Source organism: Xenopus tropicalis, chromosome 10 (assembly GCF_000004195.4).
Source record: "Xenopus tropicalis strain Nigerian chromosome 10, UCB_Xtro_10.0, whole genome shotgun sequence".
Lineage (NCBI taxonomy): Eukaryota > Metazoa > Chordata > Amphibia > Anura > Pipidae > Xenopus > Xenopus tropicalis.
Window position 1 is genome coordinate 13721595 of NC_030686.2, and position 16939 is coordinate 13738533.

Below are 16939 nucleotides of genomic sequence, written 5' to 3' on the forward strand. Positions count from 1 at the left end.
GGGAGCCGGCACCTCTAATACAGGTGGGGGGAGTAGTGCTAGGAAGGGAAGGCAGGCTATAGTTGTAGGGGATTCAATTATTAGAAAGGTGGATAGGGTAATTTGTCGCAAAGACCCTACATGCCGAACTGTGTGTTGCTTGCCTGGTGCTAGGGTTCGGCATGTGGTGGAACGAGTGGACAAATTGTTGGGAGGGGCTGGGGAAGACCCGGCGGTCTTGGTACACATAGGTACCAATGACAAAGTTAGAGGAGGGGGGGAAGTCCTCAAGAACGATTTTAAAAAGCTAGGTGCGAAGTTGAGGGCGAGGACTTCCAAGGTAATTTTCTCAGAGATATTACCTGTGCCACGAGCAACATTAAGAAGGCAGCGGGAGCTCAGGGAGATTAATGCGTGGCTGAGAGATTGGTGTAGGGAGGAGGGCTTTGGGTTTCTCCAGAACTGGGCTGATTTCTCAGTCGGCTACAGGCTCTTTGCCAGGGATGGGCTGCACCTCAATGATGATGGGGCAGCTGCTTTGGGGGAAAAGATGGCTAGAGGGTTGGAGGAGATTTTAAACTAGGAGTGGGGGGGGAGGGTGCAGAGGGAAATTCTGTGGTAGACAGGATAGATGAGGTAGTGGGCATAGTAAGGGAAAATGGGGGAGGAGACTTGCTTCGGGATACTGATAATGGCAGGGAGGCCCATAAGTTGTTTACACGTCATTCTCACGCCGGAACCAGTATTAAATGTATGTTTACCAATGCAAGGAGTCTGACTGGTAAAATGGGAGAGCTGGAGGTACTGGCGTTGGAGCGGAAATATGATGTGATTGGAGTTGCTGAAACTTGGTTGAATGAGTCTCATGACTGGGCAGTTAATATTGGGGGGTATACATTGTTTCGGAGGGACAGGGGCAATAGAAAAGGAGGAGGAGTGTGTCTGTTCATTAAGCAGGAATTAAAAGCAAATATTAGGGAGGAAGTGATGGGGGTAACAGAGGGAGCTGAATCCTTATGGGTTGAGCTTCTCACAGATAGTAAGGAATCTACCAAACTAATTGTAGGGGTATGCTATAGACCCCCTAATGTAAGTGAGGAGGAGGAGGCCCAGCTCCTGTTGCAAATAGAAAAGGCTGCTAGTTTGGGGCAAGTGATAATAATGGGGGATTTTAATTACCCTGATATTGACTGGGGCAATAGTACTGCCAGGACAGTAAATGGGAACAAGTTTATAAACTTGCTGCATGACAACTTTATGTCACAGGTTGTTGAGGAGCCAACCAGGAACCATGCTATACTAGATCTAGTGATCTCTAATGACCCAGAACGTATAGCAAATGTGCAAGTGGTTGAACCCCTGGGTAATAGTGACCATAATGTTATTTCATTTGATGTTTGGTGCAGGAAACAAATTTACACGGGGGCAACAAAGACAATGAATTTTACGAAGGCAAATTTTAGCTCCTTAAGGGCAGCGCTTTAGGGCATAGATTGGGGCATTATGTTTTCTGATAAAAATACAGAGCAGAAATGGTTGTCATTTAAAATTATATTAAATCATTACTGTTCTCAATTTATTCCATTAATAAGAAAAAGTAGAAGTGTTAAGAATCACCCTATGTGGCTTAACTCTGAGGTAAAGAAGTTAATAGGGAGAAAAAGGAAAGCTTTTAAGAAATATAAGTCAGAGGGGACAGTAGCTGCGTTTAATGATTATAAACACTATAACAAGTGTTGTAAAACAGCAATCCGGAAGGCAAAGATAGAAAATGAGGAGCGCATCGCGGCCGAGGCCAAGACTAACCCCAAAAAGTTTTTTAAGTATATTAATAGTAAAAAGATGCAGGTTGAGGGTGTGGCCCCATTGAGTTATAGTAACAATATGGTTACAGCGGATACAGAAAAGGCAGATGTGCTTAACCAGTTCTTTTCTTCTGTGTATACAGTAGAGGAGCCAGTGGGCCAAGTCCCACCCAATAGCTTCACTGTTGCCTCAGCTCCAACTACACAGTGGTTGGCGCAGGATATGGTGCTTAAAGGGTTACACACGATAAATGTAAACAAGGCACCGGGGCCAGATGGAATACACCCTCGGGTACTGAGAGAGCTAGGGGCAGAATTGCAGTGGCCCTTGTTTCTGATATTCTCAGACTCTCTTTCATCAGGTATGGTACCTAGGGATTGGAAGAAGGCGAATGTCATTCCCATATTTAAAAAGGGAGTAAGATCTCAGCCTGGCAGTTATAGGCCTGTAAGTTTGACATCCGTGGTGGCCAAGTTATTTGAAGGCTTGTTAAGGGATCACATTCAAAATTATGTAGTGGAGAATGGCATTATGAGCAGTAATCAGCATGGCTTTATGAAGGACAGGTCATGTCAGACCAATTTAATTGCTTTTTATGATGAGGTAAGTAAGAAGCTGGACAGTGGGGATGCAGTAGATATCATCTATTTGGATTTTGCCAAAGCATTTGATACCGTTCCCCACAAACGACTGCTTTCTAAGCTAAGGTCTATTGGTCTTAGTGAAGCCGTTTGCACATGGATAGAAAACTGGCTACAGGATCGGGTACAGAGGGTGGTTGTTAATGGTACATTCTCTACTTGGAATAAGGTCCTCAGTGGGGTCCCTCAGGGTTCTGTACTGGGTCCACTTTTGTTTAATTTGTTCATAAATGACTTAGGGGAGGGTATTATGAGTAATGTATCAGTGTTTGCAGATGACACAAAACTCTGCAGACCAGTCAATTCTATCCAGGATGTGACATCCCTGCAGCAGGATCTTGACCAACTGGCAATCTGGGCAGCTAAGTGGCAGATGAGATTTAATGTGGATAAATGTAAGGTCATGCACCTGGGATGTAAAAACATGCAAGCCCCGTATACCCTTAATGGGACTGCACTAGGCAAATCCATAATGGAGAAGGACCTTGGAGTCCTTGTAGATAATAAACTTGGCTGTAGCAAGCAATGCCAGGCAGCAGCTGCAAGGGCAAACAAGGTTTTGAGCTGTATTAAAAGGGGTATAGATTCACGGGAGGAGGGGGTTATTCTTCCCCTTTACAGAGCGCTGGTAAGGCCCCATCTAGAATATGCTGTTCAGTTTTGGTCTCCAGTGCTCAAACGGGACATTACTGAGTTAGAGAGGGTCCAGAGAAGGGCAACTAAGCTGGTAAAGGGTATGGAAAGTCTCAGTTATGAAGAAAGACTGGCCAAGTTGGGGCTGTTTACACTGGAGAAGAGGCGCTTAAGAGGTGACATGATAACTATGTATAAATATATAAAGGGATCATATAATAACCTTTCTAATGTTTTATTTACCAGTAGGTCCTTCCAACGGACACGAGGGCACCCACTCCGTTTAGAAGAAGGGAGGTTCCATTTAAACATTCGGAAAGGATTTTTTACAGTGAGAGCTGTGAAGTTCTGGAATTCCATCCCCGAATCAGTCGTGCTGGCTGATACATTATATAACTTTAAGAAGGGGCTGGATGGATTCTTAGCAAGTGAGGGAATACAGGGTTATGGGAGATAGCTCTTAGTACTAGTTGATCCAGGGACTGGTCCGATTGCCATCTTGGAGTCAGGAAGGAATTTTTTCCCCTCTGTGGCAAATTAGAGAGGCTTCAGATGGGGTTTTTTTGCCTTCCTCTGGATCAACTAGTAGTTAGGCAGGTTATATATAGGCATTATGGTTGAACTTGATGGACGTATGTCTTTTTTCAACCCAACTTACTATGTTACTATGTTACTATGTATGTTACTTCTGGGTTCTGTAAACTCATGAACAATAACAACTGCCCTCATTCCAAGATGAGTCAGTTAATTAGAACTTGGATCTGCCTACCTTGCCTGTGAATCCCATACTGTTCTATGAGAGAACCCTGTGCCAGTAGTAGGAGTTCTAGAGTTTATAAGGAGGCAGAGAATAGATACAAAGCATGGTTAGTCTTAAGCTTCACCAAGGAGAAAGCAAGGACTCTCAGTGACAGTAATTAGTACAGGTATGGGATCTGTTATCCAGGATGCTCGGGACCCGGGGTCTTCCGGATAAGAGAAAAGGGAATCATTTAACCATTAAATAAACCCAATAGGGCTGTTCTGCCCCCAAAAAGGGGTAATTATATCTTAGTTGGGATCAAGTACAGGTACTGTTTTATTATTACAGAGAAAACGGAATCATTTAACCATTAAATAAACCCAATAGGGCTGTTCTGCCCCCAATAAGGGGTAATTATATCTTAGTTGGGATCAAGTACAGGTACTGTTTTATTATTACAGAGAAAACGGAATCATTTAACCATTAAATAAACCCAATAGGGCTGTTCTGCCCCCAATAAGGGGTAATTATATCTTAGTTGGGATCAAGTACAGGTACTGTTTTATTATTACAGAGAAAACGGAATCATTTAACCATTAAATAAACCCAATAGGGCTGTTCTGCCCCCAATAAGGGGTAATTATATCTTAGTTGGGATCAAGTACAGGTACTGTTTTATTATTACAGAGAAAAGGGAATCATTTAACCATTAAATAAACCCAATAGGGCTGTTCTGCCCCCAATAAGGAGTAATTATATCTTAGTTGGGATCAAGTACAGCAGGGGTCCCCAACCTTTCTTACTCGTGAGCCACATTCGAATGTAAAAAGACTTGGGGAGCAACACAAGCACCATAAAAGTTCATGGAGGAGCCAAATAAGAGGGCTAAGATTGGCTATTAGGGGCCTCTATGCACACTATCAGCTTACAGGGGGCTTTATTTGGTAGTAACCCTTGTTTTAACTCAACCAAAACTTGCCCCCAAGTCAGGAATTCAAAAATAACTCCCTGGTTTGGGGGCACTGGGAGCAACATCCAAGGGGTTGGGGAGCAACATGTTGCTCACGAGCCACTGGTTGGGGATCACTGAAGTACAGGTACTGTTTTATTATTACAGAGAAAAAGGAATAACGGATCCTATACCTGTAATAATTAGTCACCAATGCTATGCTGTATACAGACAGTGTAATACAAGAAGTAGATAAGATGCTTTTTCAGAAATCAGCCATTTATTTTTTCTAGTAAATAAAATTAAAATTAAAAATACATGTCAGATACCCCCCCTCAATAATTAAAGGAATACTGTCATGGGAAAACAAGTTTTTTTCAAAACGCATCAGTTTATAGAACTTCTCCAGTAGAATCCTTCAAGTTAGAGTGATATCACCCCGCTCCCTTTCACTCCTAGTAGCCGATCAGCAGAACAATCAGCAGAACAATTGGAAAGGAGAGGGATAGCAGCTCCCAGTAGGTATCAGAATAGCACTCAATAGTAAGAAATCCAAGTCCGGCTTGGGACTCCTCCAGTTACATGGGAGTAGGAGAAACAATAGGTTGGCTGAAAGCAGTTCTAATGTGTAGCGCTGGCTCCTTCTGAAAGCTCAGACTCAGGCACAATGCACTGAGATGGCACCTACACACCAATATTACAGCTAAAAATACATTTTTTGGTTCAAGAATACAATTTTAAATGGTAGAATGAATTATTTGCTATGTAACGGTGTAATTTAGAAAAAAAAAGTATACTATAAAAATCATGACAGTGAAGAACTTAAGCTTAACAAAGAAGAAATGCTTCTATCATAGCACTATTATAGAGATGCTAAACTGTTAGGCTGATAAAAATGCAGTAAATTTAGTAAAATACTGCATTTTTAGCCATATCTGTTTTTAGGGTTTAGTTATCCATTAACTTTTTTTTAACTTTATTTATTTTATGTTATTGTTGAACAAACATCACATTGGACTCTCAAATGGACTTTGGCTGACAAGGTGGACTAGTACTTCTAAAAATAATACTTGATTTATTGCTGGGGTAGAGTATACAGTTTCCCTAGATGTTGCTGCCTATTTGTTACTGATATATACAACATTGTAGAGGAGCTAGTTACAGAGGTATTACTCTTACCAGCTCCTTGTACAAGGCCTTACACGACTGTGCTAAGCAACTTACCTTGACCCTGAACCTACACACTTGAGTCGCCACACTGGTGGTTTACAATTAATATACTAACCTCTCTGTTCTCCTTGACTATTTTTGTAACTACCCATAGCCTGCCATTCCCTCCTCTAGTCCAGAGATTTAAGAATTAAACCTTTTGGAGCTTAGCTGCTAAACTTTTATTCAGCTTCTCCAACCAAAACATTATTACAGACAGCGTGTACAGTGTATGTGCGCATTGGGGAAGATGGGTTAGGCCAGTGCTGTCCAACTTCTGTTGTACCGAGGGCCGCAATTTTTCCGACCTACGTGGTGGAGGGCCGATAATGGAAGCCAGTTTTGACCACTCCCCTTTTTGAAACCACACCCACTTGAAACCACACCCATGTTATCACATGACCATACCCATATTAATGGTTGTAGTACAGCAAAAACCTGCCATACTCTGCCTGCCCTACCCTGCCTGTGTGTGCCATACTCTGCCTTCCCTACCCTGCCTGTGTGTGCCATACTCTGCCTTCCCTACCCTGCCTGTGTGCCATACTTTCACTGTGTTTGCCATTCTTGGCTGGTTTGTGCCATACTTGGCCTGTGTGTGCCATACTCTGCCTGTGTGTGCCATACTCTGCCTGTGTGTGCCATACTCTGCCTGTGTGTGCCATACTCGGCCTGTGTGTGCCATACTTGGCCTGTGTGTGCCATACTCTGCCTGTGTGTGCCATACTCTGCCTTCCCTACCCTGCCTGTGTGTGCCATACTCTGCCTTCCCTACCCTGCCTGTGTGTGCCATACTCTGCTTGCCCTATGATGCCTGTGTGTATAGCACACAGGCAGCCTACAGTGACACAATGCTGGCACGGCTCCTACAGTCTGCACAATAACTATATATTAAAAAACTTTTTAATTGAAGTACCACCTCAGTATGTTTATGTCAGTATATGTTCTTTTTGTAGTGTGCAGGGATTATTTGTGGGTTTCTACTGCTCCTGAGGTGTGAACAGGGGAACAATGGGGGTGATTACAGCCTGAGCCTGAGGTGTTAACACTGCAGGGGGTGAACAATGCAGAGATTAAAAGGTGTGAACAACACAGGGGATTACATATTTAAACAATACAGAGGGATTACAGCCTGAATCTGAGGTGAGAACCATGCAGGGGGGGCAGTTAATCACAGTACTGATACCATTTAAAGCTTACACAAGAGTAAGCCATCAAAGCAGCCAGACAGGTGGGGGGCCACACAGAGGGGGGTCGCGGGCCGCATGCGGCCCGCGGGCCGCCAGTTGGACAGCACTGGGTTAGGCTATTAAATATATATTGTCTCTCTTGTTAGTGGGGCTTGCGAAGCAAAGCATCACTATAGTTATCTCACAGGCTTATTTTTCTTCTTATTATTATTCTTCCGTAACTAGTCCCGCACCGTTTGTCGTAGACCCATGAGTGAGGTGTCAAATCGTGCGGCCTATTCGGGAATGGGGTGCTAAGGCTTTTCTAACCGGCCCAAAAATCCCATTGACTTAACATTGAGGCCAACTTTGACAGATTGTAGCGCAGAGAGGGAATTTTTTAGAAACGTGAAATTTACCACAATTGAAGAGGTTTGCAACTTGTGTCAGAAGATACCCCGCACAAGGGTATAAGTTTTACCCCCGGGGCAAGAGAGGTCCACAAATTTGCCCTATTGACTTATAATGGGGATTTTGGCGAATAACTAGTTTGTCTTAGACCCATAATGAGGTGTCAAACCGTGCGGCTTATTCGGAAATGGGGTGCTATGACTTTTCTGAGGGGTGGGCGGTTAATTGCCCCAGCAGGGGGCAATTAACCACAGTTTGTCGTAGACCCATGAATGAGGTGTCAAACCGTGCGGCTTATTCGGGAATGGGGTGCAATGACTTTTCTAGGGGGTGGGCGGTTAATTGCCCCAGCAGGGGGCAATTAACCAAACTGAAGGAAACATTGTAATATTGGGGCGCAAGTTTTGTCACGGCAAGCACCACTCACATTTTCTTCAGGAAATGTACCTCTCTAGTTTCTATCTATTGTCCTTATTTTATATTCATATACTGCCAATACATCCCCATATTGGGTCAGGAAGTTACGATAACCACTTTATAACCACTTTAAACATCTGGATGTGGTTTGCCAGGCCATGGGCCTTTGAAACATCAGTCTTAATTCACTACAAGAGAAAGTGACGTGGAGCTACAGGAACAATAGGAAGGTGGCAATACACATGTATAGTGGTATGATGTCACCCCTAATCATCCTATCCTCTTCAATAATTAATTGCTTTAATTGTCTTCCTTCATGTTATCCCCATTTCTAGCCATTTATAGCAACCCATCACAACCCTGATTCTGTTCCTCCTCTATTATTTCTTTCTGTTCATTCCTACACTTGTTTTCTAAATTCTCCCTTTCTCTTTACTTCTTCTTTCTTTCTCCCCTTCTTCTCCATTTTCCTCCCTCCTCCATTTGATTTATGTTTTAACTTTCTTTTGTGTTTCCATTTTCCTGTTCTTTCATGTCTATAGTGATATGATGTCTCTTTATTTCTTCTTTTACTTCGTTTTTCTTGCTATCTCCCCATTATCTTCTGCACCCTGTTATCTTCTGCTCCCCATTTTCCTCCATTTTAATTGTGTTTTTGCTTTCTTTTGCCCCTTTTCCTGTGCTTTTATGTCTGTTCTTCCTATTGGTTTCCCTTTCTCTTCCCCTTTGCTTTCTTTTTTGTTCTCTTCTTTTTTTAAGGTGACCATACATGAACAGATTTAAACTGCCAATTCAGACTGATTCGGTAGCTTTTTTGACCAAGTATGGAAACCTCTGACGGGTCTACCCCACTGAATTCTGGTCAAAAATCAGCAAGGCTTCTATACCTGTTGTAATTCAATCCTTTGTCCCTACAGCCAAACAATTAAATTAGCCTGATATTGCCAACCTTAGGTGGGCATATCGCGAGAAAGATCCACTCATTTGGTGACCTCGCCAAACAAGTGGATCGTATGACTATTCTGTTTTCTCTCTCTTTCTTTTTTCTCTTTTGCTTTCTTTTCTGCTTTATACTTCTGTTCCTTTGTCCTTTCTATTCCTTGCCCATTTTTTTCACCCTTCTTCTCTTGTAAATGGAAATTACATTTACTATTGATATTGTTATCCTACTTTACATTTATAAAGAGGGGGAACAATTCATTCTTATATGCAAAACAGTAAATATTTTGGGAGAATGCTGGCTGTTTTGGTTTACCCATTGTATTGTTGCTGCCCATGAATAGCCCACAGTTCCCTTGAGTGTGTTGAGTGAGTGAAACTGGTGGAGAAGCAAAGGAACCCTCCCTATACTTAATTGTTTCCAAACACAATATATCTATCAGGAAAGAGGCCTTCTTGTTTGCGGGTTGAGCTGGTTCCCTTCTTTAGATACACAAATAAACCTTGTGAACTAACTTACTATTGTTGACAAACGTATGGAGCAGCTATTATTCAAACAGGAAAAGATAACAATGGTATAAATTATAAGCATATAATCACATGCTCCAATTATAAGATACAATATTTAGTCAAGAAGGTCACAATGTAATGTCAAGAAGTATAGCTATTTATTTCAGGAATAAAATCATAGCATAAAAAACTTTTTAGTAAAGTAGTCCCTTAATATAGAGGTTTATATTGCACCAACAAGGTCTCAATATTCAACTATTCAACTATAGATTATTGTGTTGACAATTAATCTATAACATTGACAATTATTCAACTATAGCCTATAGCAGGGATCCCCAACCTTTTATACCCGTGAGCCACATTTAGATGGAAAAAGTGTTGGGGAACAACACAAACATGAAAAAGGTTCCTTGGAGCAGCAATAAGAGCTATAATTGGCTACTTAATAGCCCCTATGGGGACTGGCAGCCTGAAGGAGGCTCTGGTTGGCATTGTACTTGGTTTTTATGCACCAAAACTTGTCTCCTTACCAGAAATTCAAAAATAAGCCCCTGCTTTGAGGCCACTGGGAGCAACATCCAAGGGGTTGGGGAGCAACATGTTGCTCACGAGTCACTGGTTGGGGATCACTGGCCTATAGCATTGACAATTAATCTGTCTTATAAGTCTTATATCATGTATTTATTTGATGAGTATTAGTAAAGTGGTGAATACAAATATATATGTATAAATGTAATTTACATGGAAATGTGCATTGTAAGCATCAGAACATTGAAAAATATATATGTATACAGGTATCTACAATGCTCAGAATCTGGGGTTTTTTGGGGTTTTTTTCCCATAATTTCGATCTCTATACCTTGTGCCCAGACTTTTTCCCCCGGCAGTCAATTTTTGGCCCCTCCCCGGGTATGTACACGACGCAGCGTTCGTACGCATAACAAATAAATGCGCGGAACCACCGCACTTATGCATTTCCCGGCTTCGACGCGGTCCACCAGAAATTCACGCAGGATTTAATGGTGGACCACGATCGACGTTTTGGCTACCCCTGCCTTAAGTCTACCAAAAAACATTAAACCCAATTGGATTGGTTTGCATTTTCTCTAAGACAAAAATAAATTCATTTTTACAAATTGTAAATATTCGATTAAAATGGAGTCTATGGAGGATGTCCTTCCTGTAATTCAAAGCTTTTAAGGGGTTTTTCAGATAACAGATCCTATACCTGTATATGTAATTTATATGATGATGTGCTCTGTACTAGTTATTAGTGATTCTGTCCTGTTTTGCCAAAAAATTTGCAAAACTACGAAACTATTCTGTACCTATAAAATATATACCTAATTAGGACATATCTGACATTAAAACCAATTACTTCCAGTCAGGAATGAAATGTTCATAACTGAGACAAGTATTTAGTGTATCTTGACCCAGTCACATTCTTTACTATACACCAGGGATCCCCCACCTTTTTTACTCATGAGCCACGCTCAGTAAAAAGTGTTGGTGAGCCTCACAAGCATAAAAAAGGTCTTTGGGGCTGCCAAATATGACTATGATTGGCTATATGATAACCCCATGTGGGCTGCTGGCCTGCAGGGGGCTCTGCTTGGAGTAAAACTGTGTCTTTGTGCTTCCAAAACTCCAAGCCAGAAATGTAAAAATGGCACCTATTTTGAGTCCACTGGGAGCAACATCAAAGGGGGTGGTGAGCCGAGGCATGGGTTGGCATTCCTGGAACACCCTTTGGTTTTAGGATGTATAAACTAGGACTGTCCTGAGCCACAAGCCTAATGGGGGCTCATCTTCTGCCTCCTTAAATCCTTCCTTCTTTAAGCTGTCCATACACTTAAAGATCCATTCTTTTGGTGAGGTTCCAAAATGAGTGGATCTCTCCCCAATATGCCCAGCTTGAGGTGGGCAATATCAGATTTATCCAATTGTTCCACCATCACGTTGATGCGACGCAGGCGATTGGGCAAGGAGTGTATCAACAAGCCAATGTGCTCTTTGTCCCAGTGGGATTTTTAAACCTGCCCACTTGACATATGGCTAATTTTTGGCCTGATATTGGTTGAGTAGTCCCATCTAAGGGCCCCATACACTCTGTTGGCAGCATTTATCGGTTCATGTATGGCCATCTTTAGACCCTTCATGGCAATGGCAAACAGAGAAATCTGTATATTATTGCTCTTTCAGGATTCAAAAGGACCCTAGTGACCAGTCTATCTGATAAGGTGAGCTTCATCAAGCAAGTGAAAATATAGACAGCTTTACTGGAATTGGGAAATGTAGCAAAGGGCAAATAATTCTGGTTTCTGTTTGACTGCGTGACCTGCTTGTTGTACCGTGTGTCGCTCATTTTCCCGCTGCCCGTACAGAGGAGAACTTGATCCCTTGCAGAGCTCTACCATGAAGATCTTTGTTTTGCTTATGATCACTGCAGCGTTTGCTGCTCACAGCTGGGCATTAGATAGGTGCAGTGTGGTTAGAGCGATTAGAAATGGGGGAGTTATTGGCATCAAAGGATATACACTGGGGGACTGTAAGTGTCTAATTATTCCTTTCATTCTTATTTTCTTCATTTTCTGTCCTTTCTTCACCACTTTTTGTTTGGTTTTTTTTCTGTTTCTTGAAACCCAATTTCCTCCTATAGATGTGTGCTTAGCTTACCAAGCCAGCCGCTACGACACTTCCCTCAACAGAAGCCCAACAGAGTATGGTATCTTCCAGATCAACAGCTACTGGTGGTGCAACGATGGCAGAACCGTAGGGCGCAAGAACCTCTGTGGAATGTCCTGTACAAGTAAGATATCACTTGTCTCAATATAATTCAATAGAACCCCAAATTTACACCTTTCCAGGGACCCCAAATGTTTAGTTTTGATTCCCACATACAACTGCTTTGTCTGACTGATGTATTTTATGCTCCTGTCTGTGTTATGACACATATAAAGTGTGTCTTCGCAGAACCTCAATATGGGTTTATTTAATGGGTAAATGATTCCCTTTTCTCTGTAAAAATAAAACAGTACCTGTACTTGATCCCAACTAAGATATAATTACCCCTTATTGGGGCAGAACAGCCCTATTGGATTTATTTAATGGTTAAATGATTCCCTTTTCTCTGTAATAATAAAACAGTACCTGTACTTGATCCCAACTAAGATATAATTACCCCTTATTGGGGCAGAACAGCCCTATTGGGTTTATTTAATGGTTAAATTATTCCCTTTTCTCTGTAATAATAAAACAGTACCTGTACTTGATCCCAACTAAGATATAATTACCCCTTATTGGGGCAGAACAGCCCTATTGGATTTATTTAATGGTTAAATGATTCCCTTTTCTCTGTAATAATAAAACAGTACCTGTACTTGATCCCAACTAAGATATAATTACCCCTTATTGGGGCAGAACAGCCCTATTGGGTTTATTTAATGGTTAAATTATTCCCTTTTCTCTGTAATAATAAAACAGTACCTGTACTTGATCCCAACTAAGATATAATTACCCCTTATTGGGGGCAAAACAATCCTACTGGGTTTATTCATTATTTACATGATTTGTATCAGAATTAAGTTATGGAGATCCAAATTACAGAAAGATCCCTTATCCGGAAAACCCCAGGTCCCGAGCATTTTGGATAACAGGTCCCATACCTGTACCACAAAGCAGGAATGAAACAAAGACATCAGACATCAGAAACCATTGCCATGTATTTTGTTATAAAGCTTTCATGAGTTAAGAGCTTAGAACACGGAACTTGTGCCATAACCCTAGCTCGCTGTGCGCAGTGCCTTGCGTCTTAGATTGGCCAAAGTATTATGGTGACATTTGAGGGAGTGGTTAAATGAAACTTCCACTTATTTATTTTTGCCTTTTTTCATGGTTAGATTTACTGAACAGTTACATTGACGATGATGTGAGGTGCCTTAAAAGGATTGTGAGAGATCCCAATGGACTTGGTGCTTGGTAAGTGAACTAGCAGGTTTGATACATTGTGCATCATGTCTGGGGGGGTTAGGCAGCAACACAAAGTTTTGCCAGAGCTCATTAACCTTTATGAAATGATGGGGTCTTACATAAAAGTCTATGGAGAACTTGGGCCTGATGAGGGCTACAAAAATGACTTAGATATTGAGGGCTATCGCTGAACAGCGTTGACCCATACAGTGCTTTAGACTTGCAATTCTAGTCCAATCACAATAAATGACAGTAATTATAGTGCCAGTGAAGTATATAAAGTTGAACTTTCATGGACAACCAGTATTACTGAATGTAACCCTATCTTATGTAGCCAGTGGCATAACTATGAAGAGCAAAGCCACCCATCAACGAAATCCTCAGGGGGAGACCTGGCACGCGAGTCCCTCCTTGCTGGATTCCCCCTCGGCCAAATGCAAATGGGCTAAACCTAATGATATATGAAGAATCATATGTAGCACCTTGGGGGTAGATCTTCAGTACTGGCCCATAATAGGCCATACGGACCTGGTACTGAGCATATTATCATGGAAAAAAAGTTCAAATGGCTGGGAAAGTTGGGAAAACGACTCTGGCCATAACTGTTTTTAAGTGATAGTGGTGTGCTTTGTTCCTTTTGAAATTTCATCACTTGTATAGATGTAAAAACGTTTTTTTGAGCAACAGTCGAGTTACCTGATTTTACTTAATGTCAAAGGTTGGTTCAGCAAGTTTACACCATCCATACAGCTAAGACATTTGAATCTTATTAAAGAGGTTACTGCTTAGAGCAGTGGTTCTCAACCTTCCTAATGCAGTGACCCTTAATACAGTTCCTCATGTTGTGGTGACCCCCAACCATAAAATTATTCCTAAGACCATCGGAAATAAAGGGTTGATTAACTAAAGTGCGATAAAACGTGCGCTATTTATAGCATGCGTTAAAAAATTTATCGCGTCTTATTTTTCGCGTCTTAACGCACGATTCACTAAAAGTATATTTGCGTTAATTTAGACTATTTTTGCGCGGTATTTGATGTAATGTGTGCTAATTAATGCAGCGCACTACTGGTCGCGAGCACGCCATATTAGCCATACACACCATTACATTCGTAAAACTACTTTTTTTGAAAATGCCCATTTCCCTACAAACTGGCGGCTGCATCACTCTGGGGCCAACACAGACTTGAAAAAATCCCACTGCAAAGTCCATATTGTGTTGCCAAAAGCTCATGAACTGTACTTTTCTATAATTATTGCCTGCCCCAAGTAGGGGTTAATTTTCGCCCAGACTAATACGATATTTAGCGCATCTATATTTAGCGCATCTAAGTGTGAATCATACGTTAGTATTATTTCTGCGCAATGCGATAAAATTAATGCATTCGGTTGCATGCTATTTAACGAACGTGCTATGCGACAACGCACGAATCACGCGTTTTTTCAATTTTAACGCAAAAAAACTTATCGCACTTCGGTGAATAAACCCTTATGTGTTTCCTGATGTCTTAGGCGACCCCTGAGAAAAGGTCGTTCGACCCCCAAAGGGATCCCGACCCATTGGTTGAGAACCGCTGGCTTAGAGATTGATGAAGTAGAAATGTAGAAACTGGATAACAGCTTTTCTATCTCTTCTATACTCCTCTGTCTGAATCTTTATGTCTTTATTTATTTTTAGGAGTGTTTGGACCAGATACTGCAAAGGAAGAGACCTAAGCTCATACACCGACTTTTGCTAATATTTGCCTTTGCCTGGGCAGAGGGTTTTGTACAGTTACTAAATCAGTTGCGGTGAAATTGATTATAAATAAGTTGAATTACTGTATTATGTGAATTATGATTTAACCTGAAGAAGGGTCAGCACCATAATTAAAGATGCTGCAAGATAATGGGAAATTGCAGTCTAATGAAGTGCTTGCATCTCCCTTCCTCCTCCAATAGGCTTAAATATCGTTTAACTTAAACTTAATAGAAAGTACAGCCTGATACAGGTATCGGACCCCTTATCCGGAAACCCGTTATCCAGAAAGCTCCGAATTACGGAAAGCCTGTCTCCCATAGACTCCATTTTAATAAAATAATTCAGAATTTTTAAACTGATTTCCTTTTTCTCTGTAATAATAAAACAGTACCTGTACTTGATCCCAACTAAGATATAATTACCCCTTATTGGGGCAGAACAGCCCTATTGGGTTTATTTCATGGTTAAATGATTCCCTTTTCTCTGTAATAATAAAACAGTACCTGTACTTGATCCCAACTAAGATATAATTACCCCTTATTGGGGGCAGAACAGCCCTATTGGGTTTATTTAATGGTTAAATGATTCCCTTTTCTCTGTAATAATGAAACAGAACCTTGTAATTGATCCCAGCTAAGATATAAATAATCCTTATTGGATGCAAAACAATCCTATTGGGGTTAATTAATGTTTTATTGATTTTTTAGCAGACTTAAGGTATGGAGATCCAAATTACAGAAAGATCCCTTATCCGGGATACCCTTGGTCCCGAGCATTCTGGATAATGGGTCCTATACCTGTATTATGATTTCAGAGGCCCATCACCAACCTTACCTTGTGCAGAGAGGATGTAGGGTAAAAATAACACCATTTTTCCTGTACTTGGGTGCAAAGAGACAATAGCCTGGTGGGGAATGTTAAATATTACTCAAGGAAGAGAGGTAACATAACAGGCCTTCCTTTCTGATATAGGCTGATATATGTGTTCCTTATAGGAGTCTACGTTTTTTTCAGCTTTGTGGCATTTGCCTGAACCAACAGTTTGCCAGTCCGGGCCTGATTTTCAGTACACAGAGGCCCAAACAGCCCCCCATAGGCCCAATAAATAGTGACTGTCTATGGCACCTTACAGCAGCCCCTCTGGCATTTGGCAGAACCCACAGATTTCTAGACTTACAACAGGGATCTTTAAAATGACTGTAAAGGTTCTAGATGAAATAACTTTCTCCAAAGAAAAACATTTAAGACTAAGAACACTGCCATAGTCCCACTAACTATCTGTATGTGCTGTTTAAAGAGTCATAAGCATGAACATAAACACAATAAATACTGTTGATTGTGATATGTGTGCTACAAACTGCAGGACTGGTACCCTTGGAGAAAGCAAAAAGGAGCATCCCAGCTTTAAAACATGATAGGGTACCATATGAGGGTAAATGTTTACAGGGAAAGACTGGGCCTGAGGAACCCAGGAGAAAACCCAGTGAGCCCCGCTAAACCAGGACCACTCTTTTCCACCCCTAACAATGGCTGGGATCTGTTTGCCCACCCTCCCTGCTCTCTGAAATCTACTCATCCAGAAAAGAGAGAGGAGGTACGTGGTTGGGCGGAAATTTCTGACTCAGGACTTCTGCCTTTCTCCCTCTCTGCTGCCCAGGGTCTTCAGGCCCCCATGCCTCCAACTGCCAACCGTCATCTGCAGGCCCAGTCTCCTGCTGGCAGAGATCTCTAGGCCCAACCCCCATACTGAATTAGATCTGCGGGCCTAGAGGATAGAGGAGGTACACGGAAAATTGTGATGGGGTATTGGAAAGGTTCTCAGTG

The 16939-nt window shown here is 41.6% G+C and overlaps 1 protein-coding gene across 1 annotated transcript; it reads left to right on the forward strand.

The window, feature by feature from the left end:
• The first annotated feature begins 11802 nt into the window (after positions 1–11802).
• On the forward strand, positions 11803–16446 carry spaca5 (sperm acrosome associated 5). Its single transcript, NM_001011312.1, is given in 5 exon segments — positions 11803–11953; positions 12065–12214; positions 13305–13383; positions 15053–15480; positions 15706–16446. Coding segments are annotated over 4 exon segments (423 nt in total). The 5' UTR covers positions 11803–11820; the 3' UTR covers positions 15114–15480; positions 15706–16446.
• Positions 16447–16939: the final 493 nt, after the last annotated feature.